The sequence below is a fragment of the Mobula birostris genome, chromosome 27 (genome assembly GCF_030028105.1).
Source record: "Mobula birostris isolate sMobBir1 chromosome 27, sMobBir1.hap1, whole genome shotgun sequence".
Taxonomy (NCBI): domain Eukaryota; kingdom Metazoa; phylum Chordata; class Chondrichthyes; order Myliobatiformes; family Myliobatidae; genus Mobula; species Mobula birostris.
The window spans coordinates 23,592,619-23,619,744 of record NC_092396.1 but is presented as its reverse complement, the minus strand read 5'-3'; the positions used below and the strand labels follow the sequence as shown (position 1 = coordinate 23,619,744).

At 38.2% G+C, this 27,126-nt stretch overlaps 1 protein-coding gene across 2 annotated transcripts in view; it reads right to left on the bottom strand.

Moving 5' to 3' along the window:
- The window catches only part of fbxo42 (F-box protein 42), a 55,029-nt gene that overhangs the window by 19,699 nt on the left and 8,204 nt on the right, over positions 1 to 27,126 (bottom strand). For both annotated transcript variants that reach the window (XM_072245388.1, XM_072245389.1), the window contains exons 3-5: positions 20,095 to 20,211; positions 15,074 to 15,208; positions 2 to 155 (exon numbers count right to left, since the gene is read on the bottom strand). In XM_072245388.1, coding sequence (XP_072101489.1) covers positions 2 to 155; positions 15,074 to 15,208; positions 20,095 to 20,211 — 406 coding nt within the window. The remainder of the gene's footprint in view (position 1; positions 156 to 15,073; positions 15,209 to 20,094; positions 20,212 to 27,126) is intronic.

The window sequence follows — 27,126 nt, the reverse complement described above, 5'->3', positions numbered from 1 at the left end:
CCAGTTTTTAGAAGGCGAGTAAGTATGTATTTCATCAAAAAACCTTTCAGGTTGATGCAGAGGGTAGGGACTTGGTCTAGTCCAACCTCCAAACAGCACCAGAAGATCCCTGTACACAACTAGTGTAGCTCCAGCCTTTGGAGATGGATAGGAACCTAAGAAAAATGGGCAGGAAAAGACTATCATAAACAAGAGAAAAATTGCAAATGCTGGAAATCCAAAGCAACACACACAACATACTGGAGGAAATCAGCAGGCCAGGCAGCATCTGTGGAAAAAATGCTGCCTGGCCTGCTGAGTTCCTCCAGCATTTTGCATGGGTTGACAAAAAGACAACAATATTTCTGTGAAAAGCATCTTAGAAAGTATTGGGAAAAAAATTAATCTGCTGTACCAGGCAATGTGAAATTGCACAAATAGTTCTTGGCCTATATTATGTCTGAGTCAGGAACAGAGTTGGTATACATAGCTTGACCAATCTTTGGGGACGAAAGGCAAATAAAAAGTTTAAAAAAAAAGTAAAACAACTGAAGTCCCAGCTACTAATCAATAAACACTGATTTTCCCTCAGTCAAATAACTGTGCAAAAATTGAACAAGAGTAGGATAAGGTTCTTTGTAGGAAAATTACCTGTCCACACGGTCTAGTCTTTGTGAGGATTGTTCCATGGTTGAGGTACAAGAGAAGACCTCTATGTTAAACTTACACCAAACAAAAATCAGGGATGAAGGCGAGTGGGAAGTTCTTATACTTTCCTTATTTGATATTTCATTGTCTGATACCTGTGACAAAATTGTTAGCTACTAGTTGCCAGTCAATCCTGGAAATAGTCAAAACCCCATGACAGCTGGCTCAATATTTAAATGGTTCATTTATTAAAAATGTAAACTATCTTGAACAAGATAGATGTTAGATCTTTAGGCATGATGATAATCTGGATTAAAGACAGATAAAGTTTACTAGAACTCTGTTTAGCTCTGTTTACCACATCCTGCTATCGCAGACACCCTGTGCAATACAATCATCAATGCGCTGGAGGAACTCAGCAGGTCAGTCAGCATCAGTTGAAAAGATTAGTCGACGTTTCGGGCCGAAACCCTTCGTCAGGACTGAAGGAAGAACTTTGGGGAGGGTTTGAAGAATGCTGGTAGTTGAAAAAAACAGTAATTTGAAAGACAAAGGGGTGGGGGAGGGGAAGCAGGGAGGTGATTCGCAGGAGAACAATGCACAGTAGTAGAAGGAGGCAGAACTATGAGGGAGGTGATGTGAAATAGGGGATAGAGGAAGGGAGGGGGAGGGAATTACCGGAAGTTAGAGAATTCTATGTTCATACCAAGGGGCTGGAAACTACCTAGATGGTATATGAGGTGTTGCTCCTCCAACCTGAGTTTAGCCTCATCATGGCAGTAGAGGAGGCCATGTATGCACATACCTGAATGGGAATGGGAAGCAGAGTTGAAGTGGGTGGCTACCGGGAGATCCTGTCTGTTGTGGCAGACGGAGTGGAGGTGCTTGACGAGGCGGTCCCCCAATCTGCGTCAGGTTTCACCGATGTAGAGGAGGCCGCACCAGGAGCACCGGATGCAATAGATGACCCCAACAGATTTGCAAGTGAAGTGTCGCCTCACCTGGAAGGACTGTTTGAGGCCCTGAATGGTGGCAAGAGAGGAGGTGTAGGGACAGGTGTAGCACTTACGCTTACAGGGATAAGTGCTGGGTGGGAGATCCTTGGGGATGGACGTGCGGATAAGTGAGTCGCAGAGGGATCGATCCCTGCGGAAAGCAGAGAAGGGTGGAGAGGGAAAGATGTGCTTAGTGTTGACTAAAATTAAATTTCTCAAGCACACGATTTTTAATAAATCCAGTTTGATCCACAGAGATAATTTGAGATAACCTTCTCTAACCTAGTTGCTAATATTTTAGAAATAATCTTAGAACCTACATTCAGCAGGGATATCGGCCCATATGATGCACAATCAGTAGGACCTTTATTTTTTTTAAGAATTAAAGAAATCGAAGCTCCATGAAATGATTGTAGTAACTTACCTGATCTAACTGCTTCTTTAAAAACTCTACATAACCAAGGAGAAAGAATACAGGAAAAAATACGTAAAGAATTCTACCGTATAGCCATCTGGACCAGGTGTTTTGCCAGAGTTCATTAAGGAAATAACACCCTTTATTTCTTCATCCGTAATAGGAGTTTCTAATGTTAAACGTTCTTCAGGTGGTAATTTTGGAAAGTTCAATATCCTTAAAAAGTCATGCATGGTATCGGGATCATGAGGAAATTCAGAGTGGTATAAAGAGGTATAAAATCCTTGAAAAGATTTGTTTATCTCGTCATGATCAACTGTCAAGGTATCATGTCTACGAATCTTGATAATTTGATGTTTAACCGAAGCAGTTTTCAATTGATTAGCTAATAATTTACCCAATTTATCCACCATGTATATAAAACTCACTTCTGGTTTTCATTAGTTGATTTTCAATCGGGGATGTTAGTAATAAGCTATGTTCCATTTGAAGTTCGACTCTCTGTTTATAAGGCTCCTTACTAGGAGCAATGGAATATTTATGATCAATTTCTTTAATCTTATCAACCAACAGAAGTGTTTCATTCTTAATACGTTTTGTCAAACCAACAGAATAGGAAATAATCTGTCCACGGATATATGCTTTAAATGTGTTCCATACTGTCCTGCTGGAAATTTCTTCCGTAATATTAGTTGAAAAGAGGAAATCAATCTGTTCCTTGATAAACTTAAAGTCTGAGTCTTGAAGCAGATTGGAATTAAACCTCCATTGTCTAGTACTAGATGTATCCATTAACTTAATAGAAAGTTTCATTGGAGCATGATCAGAAATTGCAATAATGGCATAGTTACAGTCAATCACAGATGGAATTAAATGAGAGTCAATAAAAAAGTAGTCAGTTCTAGAATAAGAATGATAAACATGTGAGAAGAATGAAAACTCTTTATCCTTAGGGTATAGAAATCTCCAAATTTCTGAAATTCCAGAATCAATCATAAAAGAGTTGATAAGAGTAGCCGACTTATTCGGTAAAGTCTGACTAGATATGGATCTATCCATCAAGGGATTTAAATAACAATTAAAATCACCACCCATTATCAACATATATTCATTTAAATTAGGAAAAGAAGTAAATAAATGCTTAAAAAATTTGGGATAGTCCACATTTGGAGCATAGACATTAACCATAACAACTTTTTTTTAAATCAAAAAGTAACCCAGTAGTTAACAAAACTCTGCCATTCGGATCTGAAACGATGTCATGATGCACAAATATAACAGAGGAATCTATAAAAATTGAAACTCCTTTCACTTTGGCCAGAGAGTTCGAATGATACTTCTCTTCCTTCCAAAACCTAAAGAAACGCTGAATATCCTCTTTCCTCACAAGCTTCTTGTGCAAAAATAATATGAGCATTCAGTCTTTGGAATACTTTAAAAAACTTTTTCCATTTAATCGGATGGATTAAGCCGTTTGTATTCCAAGAAACAAAATTAATAATCTGAGCCATATTTTCCTAGAATCAACCCTTTGGTATATAAAGAGTTAACCATAATGTAAACTCATGAAATAGGAAGAGGAACAAAAATTCAGAAAGGAACCGCAAGTCACGACACTGAGACATTTTTGTAGTTCTAAGTCAGCCCAATTGAAAAAACTAATAGCAAAAATCCCCCCACCCTGCACCCACAAAGACCCAAAGCTAAGCCAGAAAAAGGCCAGAGAATAAACTAACACTAAATCTACCCCCATTTCTCCACAAGGGGACTCCAAAGATATATGTTGAAAAGAAAACCACCCAAAATCCAAAAGAAAATTAAACACTACTATAAGAAAAAAAAAGAAAAACACAAAGATTGAACATATACAATAAAAATAAGAGGTCTTCATATTGTGGTTTCTAAAATAAGAGAAAAGAGTAAGCACCAATACATATTATTAGTCAATTACAAACACAAACAATTAAAAGTGGCACTTCAAAAGAAAGGAATTATGGGAAGAGGAACACAAAAAATGGCGCAGTAAAAAAGGTATTATGAAGAAAGGAGAACAAACCACCATCTTAATTATACAAAGCAAAAAAAAACACAAGATATTCCGCCAGTGTAATAGAAATTCAACATCAAACCATTAATAACAATTTCAAAAATCAAAGTTTGAAATTAGCAAAATAAAAAGAATTCATCAACAAAGAAAAACTTTAACTGAAATGTGAAAAATAGCTACACTACTAACCAAAAACGAAAAACTTGAATTTATAAAGGTCCATCTTCATAAGATAATTATAGGCTTTAAAAAGAAGCACATAAAAACAGAGCCAATACTCCAAGAGCCATACATTAATTAGAGCGAAGTATCCATAGCAGCTGGATAGTGCTCATCCAAGAAACTTTGAACAGCACTTGTGGAATAAAAAATATGGCATGGTCCTTCCGGAAGAGAAATTCTTAAAACGCGCAAGGTACAATAAAGCTGGTCTGAGACCTTTTTGGTAACATTCTGACATCATGGAGATTTGAAAGCCAGCCGCTCCTTCATCACTTCTGGACTAAAATCCTCCACGAGATGGAATTGATAATCTTGAAATTTAATCATACCTTGCCAACGGGCAATTCGGGTGAGATGCTCTTTAACGTGAACATAATGGAAACGGATAACCACTGGTCTCGGTTCAGACCCCGGGCCTGGTTTTCGACGAAGTGTACAGTGAACACGATCGAGCAATGGAGGGTCGTCCAGAAATTCAGCACTAAACACATCCTTTAAAAGTTGAGAAAAGAATTTTAAAGGGTCCCCTTCCTCGGGGAGACCAATTATACGCCAAGTTCTGTCTTCTGGATCGATTTTCAAGATCAATAATCTTGCATTTAAAATTCTCCAGCTGTTTAGACGTCGAAGACAATTTTTGTTCCAAACTCAATTTTCAGATTTCTCTTCTGAGCTTCGTCGTTCAATTCTGCAATTTTGCTTTGTTGCTGTTTAACTTCGTAACCAAGTGATTTCAAAGAATCCTTAATTGACTTTAAGTATTCTTTAAAACTTTGCCATTGTTCCTCAAATTTTACACTTAAAAGATTCAACAGTGTATCATAAGCTAATTCAGTTTGCTTAGGTTCACCTTTTTTTCCTCCCGTTACCGTCGGAATCTTTCCCATTTTTAGTATCTCGCGTTTTAGATCTTTTCACAGTCAAAGCTCAAAGTTAATTCAATAATATAAATTTTTTGGTGTAGGTAAAAATAAATTAAATAAGGGTGATCACAGGTTTAAAAAAAAGTAACAGTAATGGAGCGAAGCCAAAATTAACCTCACTCCACGAGTGCCTCCTGGAGAATCGCCCAGAGTGTTTATGAATATCCAATGAGTAATGCAAATATCTGGTGAAACATTTGCTTGATACTAAATGGATTTTTACTATACTTTCCTTCCTAGCTTTCACAGTGGGAAGTAAAAAGGAAAGTGCCTACAGAATAGAAAACATTTTGGAGTTCCCTCTTTTCAGGTCCAAATGACCAGCATTTTACAGACATTAACAGAACAAGTCAAAACTGACAACTTTCCAGTAACGGACATTTAAAAAAAAACATACCATTTTCCAGGTTCAGTCTCATCTCCACAAAAATAAACAGTAAGTACACAAATCTTAGAAATTTGTAAGGGAATTCTTTGTATGCAACTGTTGGTAAGCAGTAGTTAACACCTGAAAATCAGGAGTGCAAATAAAGCAAACTTTGGCCATGTGGAGCTAAGAATTCAGCACCTCTTTGCTCTGCCTCCATCTACTGAAACACAGCCTGAAGTTTTATTCAGATTGCAGTAAATACCACTCAGGAGGATGTTTAATTCAGTCTCTCAAATAAACAGAAACAGCCATAACTTTTCTAGATCTCAGTTGCTCTTTAATGAATAAATCAATACTCAATGATTGACAGCAGAGACCCCTCAAATGCATTACCTCTTGGGGAGCAGAATTCTTAGTCTGTAGACAAATAATTTTCTCCAATGGCATTTCCAAAACAAGATGACAGAAAAGCATCAGAAAATTGGAATAATTCTAATGGTATAACATTTCAACCTGGCATTGTCTCACAAGCTGGAGTTTAAACATTAAAATGGCCAACAGAATATTAACTTTTTATCTTGAGTGCTGGAATTACAGCTGGTCCAAACGATTAGATTCCCTCTGGAATTGCATTATGCTCTGGACACCACATTTCAGGAATGAGATACTGATCTTGAAAAGGTACAGAGTAAATTAAACAGATCAGTTATTTCGAGAGGACTAGAATATAAAGGCAAGGATGTAATGCTGAGGCTATATAAAACATTGGTCAGGCCACATGTGGGGTACTGTCAGCAGCTTTCGGGGCCCTTACCTAAGGAAAATTGTGCTAGTATTGGGAAAGCTCCACAAGAGATTCACGAGAATGAAAGGTTCCGGGAATGAAAGGTTAACGTATGATGAATACTTAATGTTTCTGGGCCGATACTTGCTGGAGTTTAGAAGAATGCGGGGTGGATCTCATTGAAACCTATCAAATATTGGAAGGCCTAGATGATGTGGATGTGGATAGGATGTTTCCTACAGTATGGGGAGTCTAGGATCAGAGGGCATAGGCCCAGAATAAAAAGATGGCCACTTAGAAGAGAATAGGAAGAATTTCTTTAGCTGAAGGGCAGTGAATCTGTGGAATTCATTGACACAGGAGGCTGTGGAGGCCAAGTCATTTGGTATATTTAAAATGGAGGTTGATAGTTTCTTGATTAGTGAGAACATCAAAGACAATGAGAAGAAGACAGGAGAATAGGGTTGAGAGGAATAGTAATAGTAATTTAGTCATGATGGAATGATGGAGCAGACTCAATGGACTGAATTGCCTAATTCGGCTCCAATGTCTTCTGGTCTGAATATTTCGACTCAAAGGGTTAAATTGACAACAGGTTGCAGAGCTTTTTTTGGTATCCCTTTGAATATTGAAGATTACAGGATAATTTCAGTGTTTGAGGTGATTAAAGGATAAGTTATGATGGGATAGATAAAAATTACTTTCTCAAGTGCAACATCCAGAGTATTGGAATGCAATCAAGATTAGGTCCAGAAGTTGAACAATGTCAGAAATCACTTTGGAGCATACACAATGAAACAATATGGTGGAATATTAAGAATAGTAAGTGGAATTAAGAATTGGATCAGCCATGGTCTGATCAAATGGTGGAACAAGTGAGAGAAGAAAAGTGGTTTCAAATAGACAAGATATAATGGAATGAGAGATGAGAGTTAGAGAGAGAAGGCCAGATGTCGGCACTATCCCAACTTTTACCAATGCCTCCATGGCTAGAATGGCAAATTCATTGGAGACACAAAGAGACTACAGATGCTGGTATCGGGAGCAAAAACAAACCATTGGAAGAACTTGGAAGGTCAGGCAAAATCTGTGGAGGGAAATAGGCAGTCGATCTTTCAGACCAAGACTCAGTTCAGCTGACGTCTAGTTCGTTTTTGGGCAAATGCAATGTCTAGTATCATACTCAGATATCAGAAGAGTTATGGCTTGATATGTGTTCTGTATTCAGCTAATTGATATCAACCAGGAAGATGATGAGGACCAAGTTCACGACCATATGAAGAAATATCAGACTTAGATAAAAAGAACAACCATTGTTTACAGTTCAATATCTAGTCAGTAATATCTCAGGTGAGGACTGCGATTAGACTTGGCTGCTAAAGCACTAGGATTAAATTTAACACATCTTCACTGTAATAATATACTGAACATCTGCTGTCAAGATGAAACGGGAATAAGCCTAAAAAATTCAATTCAATAATAACAAGGTCCTCTTACTAATTATGTTGTAATCCTCAAGGAATCTGGAAATAATTTGGAAAGGTATCAAGTCATACAACTCACCAGTGAGAACAATTAGTTTCTCACTTTGTATTGCACTGAGTCCCTTAATTGATTTTAACATCAGTATTAAATCACTCTTAAAAATATAAATTCAAAGAAATGGAACCAAATATTGCAACCTGAACATATAATTTAACCCTTTAATCACTAGTACACCTCCAGGGAGTTTGTGCTGAAGGCCAATACACTGTAATTTTACAGAGGCTCTTCACTCAAATTTGAAAGATACATTCCAGATCCTTCTTTCTCAGTATAACTTCAGTATAACTCAGTTTATCACTTCAGGATAAACATAAAAATCTTTCCAAAATACTTCTGCATTATTTCCAATGTGAGTAGTACATAGGAATACCACATTCTTATCACAGTGGAATACGTACATTGAAAGATGTGTTATTGTTCAGTCAGATTCACCTCATTAAGTTCAAGAATTTCACAACAATCTACACCATCCACTAAATTCGCAACTTATATCATACTCTGGGTACCTCACATACTCATAAGCTCATTTTCCTTCAAACACCCATAAGTACTAATGAAAAAACTATCAAATTGATCAGAACTAAATACACCATTAAGAATCCTGTTCAGAGTTTACCAATTATCTTTCTTTTTTTTTTACTTCAAACACTCCAATTTTTATTTAAAATTCTGTGACATTTATGATTACCCCAGGGGAAAAACATTGTTTTTTTTTAATGCTAGTTACATTGATGAATCTTAAAAAAACAAATAAAGCTGATTGAGTTAATGTTTCTTTGAAAAGAGTCAGTCACTCACTGGTTTGCAAAACATATGAACAATGCAATTTGTATTTTTTTAAATGCCAAGTTGCCCAAAACAAGGTACAACTAGCTGTTCTGTTAAAGCTAGCTGCATTCTTAACATTTTTTCCCCACTAGATTTTTTTTTTCTGTTTGATGTTTTTCTTTTTTTTTTAATTTTATTTTTATTTGGATAAGGAATTCATAAATATCATGTACTTTTTTCACACATATAACCTTTTCCATTTTTTTATACGTATAAAACTACAATTATTTATACATTAAGTACATTTTCAAGATACCAAATGAAAACTTTTCACTTTTGTACAGAGGAATACAAAAGACTGACAGAAACCAGAGATTTTAACTTCCACTTTTCTAAATTTCACATTTAGCTACTATCAGTAAAAGGAAGTTGATGGAATTCAATATCACAATACAAAATAAAACTGTACCATAAAAGCACAGTGCATCATAAATGTTCAAAGTCAAACTAAATTCCAGGTTTCCCCCGCCATCCGAAGGTAGAGCATTCCTATGAAACAGTTCGTAAGCCGAAATGTTGTAAAGTGAAGAAGCAATTACCATTTATTTATATGGGAAAATTTTGTGAGCGTTCGCAGACTCAAAAATAATCTACCAAATCATGCCAAACAACACATAAAACCTAAAATAATAGTAACATATAGTAAAAGCTGGAATGATATGATAAATACACAGCCTATATAAAGTAGAAATACTTTTCAACAATCATTACCGCACTGTTCTCCGTAGCAAAAATCTCACGCAAGCGCTGTCGGCAGAAACACGGCGCAAGGGCTCTCCAGTAACCTTTAAGCTATGAAGCTGCCAAATCATACCAAATAACACGTAAAGGTACACAGCCGATATAAAGTAGAAATAATGTATGTACAGTGTAGTATCACTTACTGGAATTGGTTCAGCGCCAAGCACACTGATGATGGTGTGTTAGACTGAGTCGTCGCAGGTTGGGCGGTGCAGTGGCCCCCACCCTCCAGGCTGCCGACCGATATATTGCCGCGAAGCACGCAGAGGTACAGCAGTAGCCAGGAGGTACACAGCACATCTTTAAGAAAAAAGCCAAAATAAACAAGCTAATTAATTAGGTGCCACCCAGCACATAATTGTCAGCTCAGATCAGTGCCGATTTCCAATTGCATCATCTCCGATCTGGGCCGACGATTACGTGTCGGGCGGCACCTAATTAACTAGCATTTTTATTTCCGCTTTTTTCTTAAAGATATGCTGTGTGCCTCCTGGCTACTGCTGCATTCTCCGCGAATCGGTATCTGTCTGTGGCCTGGGTGTTGGGGTGGTGGGACACTGGGGTGTCATCTCATCGTCTGTTTCCATTAGAGCAGGCAGCTCATCTTCTCCTACGACTGCCCGCCTCGATGTCAAAGGTCGAGGTTCGTCGTCTGCTGTGGCTGATATGGAAGGCTTGCTTGACTGCCGAGCCTCACGCATTTTTCTATCATACATTTCTTTGTAAGGACTCAAACCATCTTGCAAATGTGCCTTAAACCGACGTACCCTTTCAAATTTAAAGTCGTACTTTATTCGGTTTCGATTGTTATCCTTTCCTCTTCCAATTGCATCAGCGCTTCATCTATCAGTTCTTGGTCATGGGATGCCAAAACCTCTTCAACATCATCTTTGTCAGCTTCCACAAGCCAAACTCACTTTGTCCGTGCTATGTTCACAATCGAAACACTTAATTATGTCTAGTTTTACGCTAAGTGCAACACCCTTACGAGCTCTTTTAGGCTTTTCCGATACCATAGAACTCAGCTTGCAAACGGCTGTTCACAGGCACATGTTAAAGCAATGCCGGTGAGAATGCCGTTCCTGGGGAGAGCAGCCGCTCGGGGCGCGCGCTGCCTTTTATCACGCACTGATTTTTTTCGTAACAGTGAAAACACCTGAAAGCGAACGTTCGAAAAGCAGGGGACACCTGTATCAAAGTATATATCTGTCACCATATACAAACCTGGTTCCTTAAGAATGTTATAGTCTGCGGTGGTAATGGAGATAAGCTCCCACTATCTATTAAGTGCTCCCAATGGTGTGCACCTCAAATAGCCTCTGATAACCAAGTCCAGCTCCTGGCCTTCACATATGACTTAGATACTGAGCCTGGCAGAACCGTTTCTGCCGTCAGAAGGGTCAAAGGCAGGTTACTGGCACCTTAAAACCAGTCGCTTTGGGCAGATGGGGTTCATCAACCATGGTTAATGAAAACTCTTATCTCAAACCTCCACTGCCTTGCAGCTACTCCCACTCATGGGGAAGGCTTCAGGGAAACCCCAAGGAAAAAAATCTGGAGATGGAGTCCCTAAGGCAGTCCTACATCAAGTTCAACACTGACTGTTCACTCCTGCGAAGAAGCTGGTGCCAAACTGTATCAGTCTCTGCCGTTCCTTTGGGTTCATCAGATGCATGGAGAGGGGGAGCTTGCTGCATGGGCAACAGTTTGCTCTCTATATTGTACTGCCCTGGCTGGCATTTCTAGACAGTTAGGATGCAATATCCATGGTCGACCCTGACCAACAGAGGCCTCCAAAACCAACCATGAGATTTATTTTCTTGCAGGTAGACTCAATAAATCCAATAACTACAACAGAATCAATGAAAGAACACACCAACAGGTCCGGCCAACCAGTGAGCAAAAGACAAACTGCAAATACAAAAAGAAAGAAAAAGGATGGAGAGATAATAAATATTGAAAACATGACATGAAGTGTCCTTCAAAGTGAGTCAATAGGTTGTGCAAACAGTTCAGTAGTGGGGTAAGTGAAGTTGAGTGAATTTATCCACTTCAGTTCAGGAGCCTGATGGTTGAGGGGTAATAATTGTTCCTGAACCTGGTGGTGAGAGTCCCAAGGCTCCTGTATCTTCTTCCTGAGGGCAGCCACGAAAAGAAAGCATGACCTCTGTGGTGGGTTCCTCGATGATGGATTCTCCTTTCCTGCAACACACTCCATGTAGATGTGCTCAATGGTGGGGACGGTTTTACCCGTGATGGACTGGGCCATAACCACTACTTTTTGCTGGATCTTCCATTCAAGGGCATTGTTGTATCCATATCAGTCTGTGATGCAGCCAGTCAATATGCTCTACAGAACAGATGTATAGAAATTAGTCAAAGTTATAGGTGTCATGCCAAAAATTCGCAAACTCCTAAGGAAGCAGAGGCACTGCTGTGCTTTCTTCATAATTGCACTTACGTGTTGGGCCCATAACAGTCTGTCTGAAATGATAACACTGAGAAATGTAAAGTTGATGATCCTCTCCACCTTTGATCCCCCAGTGAGGACTGGCTCATGGACCTGTGGTTTCCTCTTCCTGAAGATAATAATCAGCTCCTGGGTCTTACTGACATTGAGTAAAAGGTTGTTGTTGTGGCACCACTCAGCCAGATTTTCAATCTCCCTCCTATATGCTGATCCATCACCATCTTTGATTCAGCCTATAACAGCGGTGTCCTCAGCAAACTTAAATATGACATTGGAGCTGTGCTTAACCACAGAGTCTTAAGTGTAAATTTAGTAGAGCAGGGCGGGCAGTTTGTTCCACACAGCCTGTGGTTCACCTGTGCAGATGGAGATTGTGGGGGAAACTGACTGGGTCTGCAAGTGAGTAAATCGAGGATGCAATTGCTTAAGGAGGTATTGAGCTCTAGGTCTGGAAATTTTTTGATTTGTTTTAAGCAGGTGATAGTACTGAATGCCTGGCTGTAGTCGATAAAGAGCATCCTGATGTGTGCATCTTTGCTGTCCAGATGTTTCAGGGTTGAGTGAAGAGTCAATGAAGTTGCATCTGCTGTGGACCTGTTGTGCCAGTAGGCAAACTGGAGTGGATCCAAGTTGCTTCTCAGACAGGAGTTGATTTTCTTCATCACCACCCTGTCAAAACACTTTCTCACAGTGGATATAGGTGCTGCTGGATGATAGTCGTCGAGGCAGGTTACTGCATTCTTCTTAGGCTCCAGTATAAATGAAGCCTGCCTAAAGCAGGTGGGTACCTCAGACTGCCAAAGCAAGAAGTTAAAAGGTCTCAGTGAGCACTCCAGCCAGATGATCAGCACAGGTCTCTAGTACTCAACTGGGTACCCCATCTGGGCCAGATGGTTTCCATGGGTTCACCCTGCTGAAGGATGTTCTCACATCAACTTCAGAGACTGAAATCACAGGATTGTCGGAGGGCGTGGGAGTTCGTGATGGTTCCTCTATGTTTAGATGGTTAAAGCGAGCATAGAAGACACTGAGCTCAACTGGATGTAAAGCACTGTTGCCACCTATGTTGTTTGATTTCAAACCCTGACACAGTTGTCAAGCATCCTTCATAGATTCAAGTTTAGTCCGGAATTGTCACTTCATCCGTGAGATGACTTTCCAGAGATTGTACCTTGACCTCTTGTAACTTTGTTGGTCGCCAAACATGAATGCCTCTGCTCTGGCTCTCAGCAGATTGCAAATCTTATGGTTCATCCAAGGCTTCAAGTTGGGAAAGACTCAAAATGATCTTCTGGGGGCGCACTTATCTACAACAGTTTTTTATAAACTCTCTGACAACCATGGTGTAGTCATTCAGATCCACTGACGAGTCTTTGAACACAGCTCACAGTCCACCGACTTGAAGCAATCCTGCAGCAACTCCTCTACCTCCCACAACCACCTCTTTGTTGTCCTAATCTCTGGAGTCTTCCACTTTAGCATCTTCCTGTATCCAGGTAGAAGGACAACCAAGTGATCAGATTTCCCGAAGGGCAGTCTGGGCATGGAACCCTACTTTAGTATAGCAGTGGTCTAGTGTGTTGAGACCTCTGGTGCTACAGGTTATAATGCTGATGGTAATTGGGTAATTGCCAAATAAATCACCATGTCGCAGTTGACAAGGAATAGCACTCTTAAATGTAAATTAAACTACATGACGTATTTTCTATTGCTTTCGGTTGCAGTTTTGCAGAACAGCCTATCCACCAAAATACTGAATGCAAAATCCATCACAATTTAGTAGAAAGGCTCCAGAATTCAGAACATTCAACAGCTGTGAAAAAAAAACTGAGTACTACATTTGGGAAACCCAACACAATCATAATGAAGTATAAAATCTAACACAACTAAAACCTAACCCAGTGCTAAATAAACTCAAACTATTTCAATGCAGGATAAACACAAAAACATAAAACACGAAGGACCACAGAATATAACACAACACAATACACAAAATCTAATGCACTACAGCTGAAATATTCAACATAAGAAAGCACTACATAGAAAAAGCACCCTGAGAAAAACAATATAATATCATAAACATAAAAATTATTAAAGGATGGCCAGGTTCCCTCAGCTCAACAGACTATTAAGAAATCTGCATTTCACCAGTTGCTTAAGCTGAACCTCTCAGAGCAAACTAATTCTTTTTCTTTGTTGTCTACAATGGAGAATGCCAAACCATCACTAAAATGCTACAAACTGCATTACTGATATCCTAAGCTGCTACATTCCAGGCGAATTCCCCATGGCCTTGAGGACTGGAATCACTGAATTCCCTGTAGTATTTGACCGCCCAGGCCTGTACTTACTCTCAGAACCATGAATTCCATCCTTAACCAGATATCCATCCAGCTTCTTTTTAGTATTTAGCATTTGCTGTTTTTGATCAGTTTGTTCCACATTAGTGCATCTGAATTGCTGTGTGAAAAAGTCGGTCTAATGCCTAGATTCACTTCAGAATTTTGTATTTCTGTCCTTGTTCTGTAATCACAATTCAAATTAAATTAACCCAATTACATCATTATGCCTTTCAGCATTTTCAAATGATCTGTTGTGTTGTAGGAAAAGAAGAAATTACAAGAGGTCAATATTGTACCACCCTTGAATTCCTCCCACCCATCCCATCATCTCTCAGCAAAATCAAATGTACCAGTTATCACTCGGAACTCTGGCTCTTCAAGCTCAAGGGGTGTTTAGACAAAAGTGGTTGCCAAGATGTTGTCTTGAGATCAGCTGCATTGATTACAACTGAACAGATCCCACTTACTGCATTTCCCATGGGTCACTGAGAAACATTCCTTGAAATCTCAGAGAGCAATTCCATTCTGCTGCTGTTGCACCATAAAAGAATAGTTTTTGTATGACCACTGTTTTCTACTGATTGACGCAACTCAACGGGGTTACCTGCCCTGAATGAAAGCCATTGAACCACCACCAAATCTGTCAAGCAATGTATCAAATTATGGTACCCTTCCTTGCTTTTGTTTGGCAGATAAATTAAATTGCAATCAATGTTATACTTCAGTTAGTCTCACATTATTCATTTCTTTGTTTCAGGACCTACCTGAAGCCAGAGGTCGGATCCATTCTTTGCTATTGAGGTCAAGCCGCCAGAGGTCATTGAACGCTGCATTACAACTGCTTTGAGTGCAACCCCCAAAGACGTACATAGACTGGTTGGCATCATAGTAACAAGCACCTGGAATTAAATACGCAAGAGTTTAACCTCAGTGCGGTGTGCAAAAGCTGGGGACAGGGAGGAAGAGTAGAAATAATTCACCTGAAGTATACCCAAGCTGTTATACTGTCTTAATTATATTCTATTGCTATACTGAATTCCAGCAAATACGACTCCAAAGATACAAAGCTGTACAGAGATAGAAATGTGTTTACTGTTAATGCTAAGTTCAAGCTTATAAAATACAATATTTAAAAATACAAGCTTGCACACACCAACGTCTGCCTTTATAAATTCCATTGTTCATAATGAGAGCAACTGATCACAATAATCTGCCTCATATTATCAATGCCAGGAATTCTGAAATTCTACCATTGTAGAAGGATGTAAATATAGCACAAAATATACAAAAACAGTTCTCATTAAAACATGAAAAAGGGCAAAAAGAACAAAATGTAGGATTTTAACATAAGGATACATTTGTCAACACTGATTCAATTACCCATCATGCAAAATAAAAATGGAAAATGCTGAAAACACAGTGAGTTAGGTAGCACAAAGGGGAAAAGGAAGCAAAGTTATTGTCTCATGGCTTTGACCTGCTGAATGGTTCCAGGGTTTGTTTCCAACATCAGCAATGCTTTTTTTTTTAATCATCAGTATCCATCATTTAACTCTGCTTCACTTAAAGGTTAACCTAGACTGTGATTCACTATATGCAATTTTGCATTTGAAAACAGCTATTAATGCCAAATAGTCTCATGCTTCAAACAGATTCTTTCCAACACACAAGATTCCAAAACCAAGTTTGTTGTGAAAAAGTACACACAAAATATACAAAAATTGCCACAAAAAGAGCAGGACTTCCAACTTCTTGTTTTATATCAGCAATCGAGGACACAGCACTTCACACTTAAGCACATGCTGTGGGAAAATAATGTCACCTGCAAGAAAAACACCAATATTCATAGAAAATTTGTTCTGCATACTGGAGATCTGAAATAACAGAACACAATGGAAACATGCCAGATCAAGCTGTATCTGCAAGGAGGAATATAACATTCATATTTCAGGTCAGTGACCTTTCATAATTCTGACAGGTCATCAATATGAAATGCCAATTTCTTCCTTCTCTCCTTGCTGCTAAGTACTGGCCATCCCCAGGTAATAAACAGGATACATCTCAGCAGGCAAGGGAGTGGGTGGGATGGCATAGAAAATAATGTATAAAAGTCCATTTGACTTTACTAATATCATGAGAGCTCATTTGTGACGATAATTTGGGCATTCATAACCTCAGGACAGCCTGCACTCGGGAAGATGGTTCAGCAAAGATTGTGCAAAGATCAATGTCATCCAAAGATTGCAGCAGTCAACATAAATTTAAAAGGTGATCAAACTATGTCTGAGGTATGGGAAATTATTGATTGAGCTGGAAAATAAAGTGGCTAAGTAAGGTCACTGTACTGAATGTGATCTTCTGAATATATCCTATGGTAAGTGTCATTAAAAGAAAGTTGAAGCCGTTCAGTTGAAAAGGTAAGTTGAACACATATTGACTAGCAGGCCAATAATTAATGGATAATCACAGGAATCTGCACTAAATTTTTACATTATTTGTTCATGAACAATAATAGAATTACAAGTGAAGTAAAGAGGATGACGATGTCATAAAGCTAAGGGGTTAAATGACAATCATGAGGAATTTAATAGTATAAATAGAGCCCAGGCATGAAGATCATGAACATGCTGTTCCCCAAGTGTAGGGCTCATGCATTCTGTGCTGTGCACTTATTATGTGGTAATTAGTCATGTAAGTGAGGGCATGATAACGGCAGAGGGAAAACATTTTGTATTCATGCTTATTTTGCGTCAGTCTGTAGCTTGGGGCCAGCAGAGGTCACTTCTTTGCTGACTGCTGAGATAAGGCTCAATAATGTTTAATTGTATATTTGCTAACTACTAATAAAGAGTCAAAATAAGGAATTTGACTCTTTGAAGCAATGACTGGGGCTGTGGGCGTGTCACACAAGTATAACAAGTCTGGATGGTCGCAGGTAGGAGGCAACCGTTTTGTTTGATTTTAAATCAATTTTTGAGACACTACACCAAGTACAAACATCAGTCAAGGAATGATAAGTTCCAAATACAAGTCACAATCAATAAACTATTACAAAACAGAAAAGAACTTGAAAATATTTCCTAATTGCAGCAAGACAACCTATGACAAGGCAGCACATTGTGAACAGATAGACTTAAGTAGCTCTCAAGGCTCAAGCATCTTTGCCTTTTCCAGCTTCCCTGTTTCATTGAAACATAGTACAGAACACAGTACAGGCCCTTAAGCCCATGATGTTGTGCTGACCTCTTAACCCTCTGAGATCAATCTAACCCTTCTCTTCCCTTCATTTTTCTATCATCCATGTGCATGAGGTATATAAGAGTTTCTTATATGTCCCTAATGAATCAACCTCTACATACACCATTGGTAGAGCATTCCACACACCCACTAATCCGAGTTTTTAAAAAAAACTTAGCTCTGACATTAACTCTTATAATTTCCTTCAATCACTTTAAAATTATGCCCTCTTGTATTAGCCATTTTCACTCCGGGAAAAAGTCTTTGGCTATCCATTTGATCTTGTACATCAAGTCTCTGTGCATCCTCCTTCACTCCCGAGAAAAGCCTTAGCTCGCTCAATTAATTAAGACATGCTCTCTAATCCAGGTAGTATCCTGGTAAATCACCTCTGCACCCTCTATAAAGCTTCCACATGCCCTCTATGATGAGGCAGCCAACACAATATTCCAAGTGCTTAATCAGGATTTTATAGAGCTGCTACATTACCTCATGGCTCTTGAACTCAATCGCTGACTAACGAAGGCCAACACACCATATGCCTTAACCACCTTATCAACTGGCATGGCAACTTTGAGGAACCCAAGATCCCTTTATTCCTCCACACTGCTAAGAATCCTGCCATTAACCCTGTATTCTGCCTTCAAATTCAACCTTCCAAAGTAAATCACTTCAGTTTCCCAGGTCTTTAAGTGACATCTTACATTGGGAAAGTATTGAAATGGTTCAGGACTACTGCAAAACGTTATCACTGATGCTCAAATGATGTAAATGAATTAAGTTGGTGCGTGGCTGAGTGGCTAAGGCGTTGGACTAGTGATCTGAAGGTTGCGAGTTCGAACCTCAGCTGAGGCAGTGTGTTGTGTCCTTGAGCAAGGCGCTTAACCACACATTGCTCCTGCACGTTTATTTCAACCAATTTCCCCCTGGGATCAATAAAGTAAGACTATGACTATGACTATGACTAAAAGAATTGTTTCAACATAGCAAATTCTTTAAAAACTTCAACGGAGTTAGAAGTTTTCAGACATCTACTAAATAAACCTGTCAGGAATAAAACAATTGATTTAAAGACCTCAAAAAATATGGTTAGAGCCTATATTCCAATTGCTGCAAATGGAAGAAAATAAAAATCCTGTCTACAGAGACCTCAAATTTCATCTTGTGCCCATACTTCACCAAAGGCACTAACATTTAATGAAGATCAAAACTGCTTTCCTTCCAATATCTCTCACCCAACAACAACCATTTTCAACTTTGTGATCTCAGGATATGCATGCCAGTCAAACTTCAATGCTGCTTTAGTAAAAGTCCAACTCCCAGCACAAGCAACTTGATGGGAATCATAACCTGAGCTTTCCTCTCCTTGACTCTGGGTTACTAAGTCCTATTGTGCTCCAAAATTTAGTTTGATTGCGATCAGCTAAAACAGCACATTCTAAGAATGAAACTAAGAATTAAAGAACTTACAGAAAATAGGCAATTCTATTGTCCATGATTCAGGTGTTAATATCTTGTTCAACCAGTAGCTTAAAAGTTCAAGTCTTATTTCAGAGACTTGTAGACAAAAATCTAGGCTGACACTAGGTGAGGTCAGCCTTTTTGGTTGAGATTTTAAATCACCCCATCTGCCCTGTCAGGTGGACATAAATAACTAAAGGTTTTATCTGAAGAGCAGCAGAGGATTACCTGTGATGAACTAGACAATACGACATTAAACATTTCCAGGTAAACTGTTAAATGTGGGAACATGCTATGCATAAAGTAGTAATTTTGTTTTGTACATTACAACAATTATTACACTTTACAAGTACTTAATTAACCATGCACTTCAACGCCCTTTCAATTTCCCCCTCCAAGTTTATCACTTCACAAACGTGGATCACTCACCAAAGAGAAAAGGACAGATAAGATTGTTGACATCACACTTTTGAAAAATTACAATAGATATTAGGGGTTACCATCTGCTGCAATCCAAGGTCAAGAATTAACACCCCAGAACAAATCCCAGCAGCAGTTTGCAATTTTTGGACATTAGAGGAAAAATGTAGGGATAAAAAAAGTGAAGGATACAATTGTTCCCCAAAAATCTTCGATAAAAGATGATTGTCACATAAGGAATATGTTAAACATGAAAAACTCTGTAGATGCTGGAAATACAAAGCAACACACACTAAATGCTGGAGGAACTCAGCAGGTCAGGCAGCAATGTCAACCATCTATTCATTTCCATAGATGCTACCTGACCTGCTGAGTTTCTCTAGCATTTTGTCTGTGTTGCTAAGGAATATGTTGTCTGCAGGTCAAAAGACAGCAGATGAAGCCAAGCAAGTGTTCTTCAAGATTAATCATTCATTCCGATGACACATTTGCAGAAACTGCATCCAAGTGAAAATTCACACATATTAGCACAATCATGCAGGTTTGCTGCCTATGCATAACAAATTGAAGATGTAACTCTTGAGGATCAAAAACATCAATACAATCACTGCTTTAATAAATATCATCCACCCAGGCTAAAGCAATGGCATCGTCAAATTCTACTTACTGTGCGAAAAGCGCTGGGTAATTGGAGTCCCAGGATATGGATAGGTTCGACTCTCCCATTGAATATATCCTCCCTGAACAGCTTTTATAAAACCATGATAACACTGGTGCGCCACACCTGATGTGAAAGGGATACAGAAGTTTAGTGGCTTAATTTATATACCTGGTAATAAATCTATTTACCATCTATTTACCCTGATAATAAATTTATATACCTGGTAATAAATCTATTTACCATCTATTTACCCTGATTCCCATGAGAAATTCATTTTCAATTACCTACAAAGCTTGAGAACTGTTAGCAGGTTGTGAAAATGTATATTACATGGCAATATTCTTTTTGATTCTGAAGATGGAACTAGAACTTTGAATACAAGAGTTAGGAAAACTAATGAGCTGCAAAGGCAGCTACAAGAAAAAGCCACCAAACTGAACAGTATAAATGGATTGACAATGGACCTTTCCATTTAGTACTTCTACAGTCTCACAACACATCTCTACTCTGATTCCCAGCTCCTTCAGTACCTCACTCTCCTTCTGATACACTGATAAAAAGTGTGCTGGCAAGAATATCTGCGTGAGATTACAATGTAAGCAGATGAAGACCAACAACCATGCAGATGTCTCCAACTCTCCTTCCCTTTCCACCATAAAATTCCATTGAGGCTGCAAAGGTCCAACCATCACAGGTAACACCAATAGACTAGAAACTTTGCAACACCATCATAGCCCAGGAACTCATGACATCTTAATATTGCTCTTGCTAGCCAAAGGCAGCTAGCAAAACGAGCAAGGTGGAGAACACATCAACTGACAACACAAATCAGAAGATGAATGTGGTTTCAAATTAAGCTAGTTTGGTACCCAAGTGACCAATAAATGCTCACTCATCACAGAACCATCTAGCTACCATCTTCAATACATGTGCCTAATATAGCAAAGACAATTCTACTCGAGCAATATCTGACACTATTTGATTGGGGAGATGTGCTCAATTTCACTAAATACTTTCAGATTTAGTGCCAGTGCTAGAATGGACATAGCCTTTTTGAAAAGTACAATTGGAAGGGAAATAGGGAAAGCTAATTCCAATGAATTCCCGGCATAAATGATTAAAACTAACAATTAACAACACACCACTTTGTCAATGAGACAAGTAAAATATTTCATGGCAACATCCTTGCTCCAAGCATTAGCACCCATTAGAATGTGTTAATATACTAGCAAGGAACCACATAGACATCTACATTACTTTTACCATGACAACTGCAGATGACTATCAGAGTGATCACAGGCTGATTCAATCTTACATCAGCATTAGTCAGGTCCCAAAACAACACCACCAATTGAAATGCTTCTAAGGAAAAACCAACACCAAATGACAAAGAAATGGCAAAGAAATCAAACAGCCAACATGATTACTCTCCCAACCAATAGGTTTCTCAATAGTTTCACTGTACTGATCTGCCCTCAAGTCCACCATAATTAGCACCCTTGAAGATATGCACAGAGGCTGGCTTGATATCATGAACCAAGAAGCTAATATATCTGAAGCACAAGGCACTTTGACACTATGAGAGCTTAAGGGGTAAAACAAAGAGTGCAGCGTGTCCACCAACTAACCTACCCATGGATTCTAATCTAATGTGGCCCAAACATCAAAAGACTGGACAGAGGAGACCTCATCAAGAACAGACAGGCAGTCCCTGCTGGAAGCAGCACTTCATAGATCTCCAGAACCAAGACGTGCACCTGACCTCACTCACACTATTGTGTCAGCATCTCAGCATTACTTTACACCAGTAATTTGAAAAGACCATCCAAACTTGGTCAACAATGTCTCTGGAGTAGGAAAAAAAATCACTAACAGTCAAAAACATAAGAGCACCCAGACCCCTCAGTTAATGTTAGGGGTCCATTAAAAAAAAAACGTTGGGAGCCCCTGAAGAACAAATTTATGACTCACTTGAGAAGAAATGAACATGCTAGTGGACATCAGAGATGCTATAATCTTGACCATTTTTCAAGTTAAGAAATATCCAATTCTTGCAATTACAGCAATTGTCTGCCACAGGCAAATGCATCTCAAGAATCCTTCCCAGGTACTCCCTCCCAGTGATTGAAGAGTTGCAATGCTGATTCTGCCCAGCAAAATGCATATTAGGTATAATTTTCCTGACTTTACAAATCCTGGATTATAAAGGAGGGAGAACATTCCAAAAGAGACTTCTTATGACTTCAAAAAAAACCATTCAAATCACAAAACAGATTATGGAAGATTCTTCTCAAATTGATCTTAAAAATTAATCAGCATCCTCTATCTGCTACATGCCAACTGTCAGCATCAAAGACACAACAGTGCAGCTCAGGTTTAAGAAAAGCTGGATCACTGCAATTATGTATCAATCTTCCTTTCTGCAATATTTCACTTTAACAGCATGCTCTTCACCATAGTTATCTACTGGACAAGTGGCAAACTACTCAACCTTCACTGCCTCTACTCCAGAACAAAGTCTAACCTCGGTGCTGTTTACAGTACATATACATACTGAGCAAAAGTCTTAGACAACCTTATTTTTTAATATAAATGTTTTAAATGTTTCTTTCGCAGTAGTGTCATTAGAAAAGAAATTTTAGATTTCCAAACATTCATGTTACAGAGAAAATCTTACACTTCATTAAAGAAAGTAACGTATTTAATAAAAAAACACTTTTCAAATAACAAACTAGGTATATAGCCCAGTTTAAGATTAAACAAAGATAACAACTAGGTGCTAATGATCAATGACATAAAGAATTGAATGAACTAAACAGATTAACTGAACAGAAATGGGTATAGAAATAATCAAACTAGGCAAAGGACAACCAAACTAAAAGGTGAGGGTATGGCAGATGTGTCCGTTTAATCTGCAAATCATCAATTCTTACATCATGGCAAGAGTGAGCACAGCAACAAGACACAAGGTGGTCGTCCTGCATCAGCAAGATCCCTCCCTAGTAGACACGAGTTTCAAGATGTTTTGTCCAAGCTCTTCTGAAGCAGCACAACCAAACAGGCAAGATTAAGGACCAGAAACGCAGTTGTAACAGCAAAGGTGGTCATACCAAATACTGATCTTATTTTTTTTACTGTTTACTGCTCTTCATAGTATTTTTTGATAGATGGATACTTTTCATTTCATTATTTTTGAAAGCATCTCCACTTTCAGATTTTTTAACGTGCCCAAGACTTCTGCACAGTACTGTACAGCGCTTAGTATGTACACTTTTTTTTAATATAATTTTTATTGTTTTCAAAAAGAATACATGAAAAGATAATATCTACCCTCCCCCCTCCCCTTAACCCTCCCCCCCCCCCCGCATATAAAGTCCTACCTAAAAAAGAAAAGAAGAAAAAAAAAAGAAGAGCCGCCTGGGTATTGGAAGGTTTCCACATGCACCATGGAATTCAAAATAAATTTGGTATACTTATTCATTACTTTCCCCAAGGGACCAAGATCTTTATCAGATCACTTAAATATGCCATCCTATCTTTTGTAAATAAGGGTGCCAAATATTCAAAAATGTTACATATTTATCTCTTAAATTATAAGTAATTTTTTCGAGTGGAATAGAACTAGCCATTTCATTATTCCAACAATCCATACTTAAATACGAATCAGATTTCCAAGTAACTGCTATAGTCTTCTAAGCTACTGCCAGTGCAATTTTTATAAATTCTTTCTGATATTTATTCAATTTAAGTTTCGGCTTTATCCCTTCAATATCACCTAATAGAAATAATACAGGGTTATGTGGAAGTTGAGTTCCAGTAATTTGTTCCAATAAGACTCTTAAATTTATCCAAAAGGGTTGAATTTTAAAACAAGACCAAGTAGAATGTAAGAAAGTACCAATTTCTTGATTACACTGAAAGCATTTATCGGATAGATTTGAATTTAATCTATTTAATTTTTGTGGTGTAATATATAATTGGTGTAAAAAATTATATTGTACTAATCTAAGTCCAACATTTATTGTATTTGTCATACTGTCAAGACAGAGTCTTGACCAATTTGTTTCATCAATATTAATATTCATATCTGTTTCCCATTTTTGTTTTGACTTATGGATTCCTTGTTTAATTGTCTGTTTTTGAATCAAATTATACATACAAGAAATAAATTTTTTAATTTTCCCTTTTTGAATTAAAATTTCAATTTCATTAGGTTTTGGCAAAAACATTGTTTGATCCAGCTTACCTTTTAAGTAAGCCCTTAATTGAAGGTAACAAAAGAAAGTGTTATTTGATATTTTATATTTATCCTTTGGTTGTTCAAATGACATCAATATACCTCGTTCATAACAATCTCCTATAAATTTAATCCCTTTTTGGTACCAATTATATAAAAGTTGATTGTCCATTGTAAAAGGAATAAGTCTGTTTTGGAACAAAGGTCTCCTTGTTAATAAAGATTTCTGTATTTCATTATCAACATTTATCTTATTCCATAGATCAATCAAATGTATTAATATAGGAGATTCTTTCTTTTCCCGTATCCATTTAGATTCCCATTTATATATAAAATCTTCAGGTCTATTTTCTCCTATCTTGTCTAATTCTATTTTAATCCATGCTGGTTTTCGATCACCAAAAAAAGATGCAATAAATCTAAGTTGATTTGCTTTATAATAATTCTTAAAGTTTGGAAGTTGTAACCCTCCTAACTCAAATTTACATGTCAATTTTTCCAATGATATTCTTGACATTTTACCTTTCCAAAGAAATTTTCTCACATATTTATTTAACTCTTGAAAAAATTTCTGTGGCAATTGTATTGGCAATGTTTGAAACAAATACCGTAATCTAGGAAATATGTTCATTTTTACAACATTGACTCTATCTACTAATGTTATTGGTAGTATCATCCATTTGTCAAGATCTTCTTGAATTTTTTTCAATCGTGGTAAATAATTAAATTTATATAAATTCTTTACATCATTATCAAGTCTTATACCTAAATACTTTATACCATTTACCGGCCATCTAAATTGGGTTGCTAACCGACATTGACTATAGTCTCCTTTAGTAAGAGGTAAAATTTCACTTTTATCCCAATTTATTTTATAACCTGATACCTTCCCATATTCATCCAATCTAGAAGATAATTTATGTAACGAATGTTGTGGGTTTGCTAAGTAAATCAAAACATCATCGGCAAAAAGATTAATTTTATATTCCTCCTGGTTAACTCTAAAACCCATAATATCTGGATCAATTCTGATTAGTTCTGCTAATGGCTCTATCGCCAGTACAAATAAAGCAGGTGATAATGGACAACCTTGTCTAGTTGACCTTTTTAACTGGAATGGTGTTGAAATTTGAGAGTTTGTCACTACTTTAGCCTTAGGGTTAGAATTTAAAATTTTAATCCAATTTATAAAAGATGTTCCTAACCCATATTTTTCTAATACTTTAAATAAAAAATCCCATTCTAATCTATCAAATGCTTTTTCTGCATCCAAGGCTACTACTATATTCTTCGCGTCCCTTTTTTGTGCCAAATGAATTATGTACACACTTGAACATTAAGTTCCAAACCATCACTGACTGCTCACTGAAACATCTGACACAATGGCCACCATCAAAATATCAACCTACCACAGCAACACAAGTCCACCCCTGATAATTAAGATCCATCCCAAGACTCTGTGGAATAAGGATCAATCCCATATCTTGGAAGACATTTCTCATTAAGAGCACATATCAATGATAACGTTCACTACTGCCTATGATGCACAAGCACAGCTTCTGCCCACCTGACAAAGTGTTAATGTCAAACGTGGCACCAAATACATGGACTACAGAGCAGCAGCAATCCCTATCCTTCCACATGCACCAGAGACACAGACTGGACAAATACATTTAATATGAAGTCAAAATCCTTCAAGCTCACTGGCATGGCTGACAAACCAAGGTCAACATCCTTTCTCAACTAATTCCACTGTGTGCCAGGATCCCTCTTGTTTCCTTCATCTTTTCCATCCGTTCCACCCTTGTTATCTTCGTTAATCACCCTCTGTCCATCTGTTTATCACCCACACAACCATCTACCTGGATTTCTTCTCCCTTGGTTTCCCTCTCCTATCCCTTCCCCCACCTGGTTCCATCTGCCCATCATCTTCCTGGTTCCACCAACTACCTACCAGCCTGTTTCAACACTGCCACCCCCCCACCACAAAATTATCACCACTACCCCACCAGCCAGCTACAGTCTAACCCCTCTTTCTCACTTCTCTATATTAACTATATTCCCTCTTATGCTCTCAGAATTGATGCACATTCATAACCCACAGCACTGACTGTCCCTTTGCCACCACAGATGCTGCTTGGCCACTGAGTTCTTCCAGCAATGTATATATTGTTCTCCAGGTTCATCTGCAGTCACTTGTGTCTCCATGCCACATGCTTTCTTCATCACCATATCTAACTGTGTTGTCACTCTGAGGGAATTATGAACTTGAATTCCAAGATCACTCAACAACATTCCTTAGCTATCATTAACTGTACACATTCTGACTTCCCAAGACACATCAGGATGAAATTCTATGTGCCAATACTCAGCCTGATTTTGCATCTGACTTATAACCTGCCTAAAAAGTCTTCCTCACACTATCCACAACACCACCAGCTTTCATATCATCCACAAACTTATATCTCTGATGGGAAAACACACAGGAGTATACAGAAACTCAATCAACCCACGCACCAGAACCACCAATCTCCACCAACAGCAGAGTCTGCAGATCCTGAATAGGACTCATTAGTTATCTCAGAATCCACAGAATTGTAATGGAAACAAGTTATTCCCCGAGGGACTGCATAGGAAACCTACACATTTCTCCATAAGTGTTCAAAAGCACCATTGAAGAAGAAAGCTGACGCACAGCTTTAATACCAGAGGGTGAATTCCTTGCTCATTACGAGATGGACAAAGACCCTTGGCTCCAACGAACTGTGTGGATCATTTGAAGGGCTTTACCAACATTCACA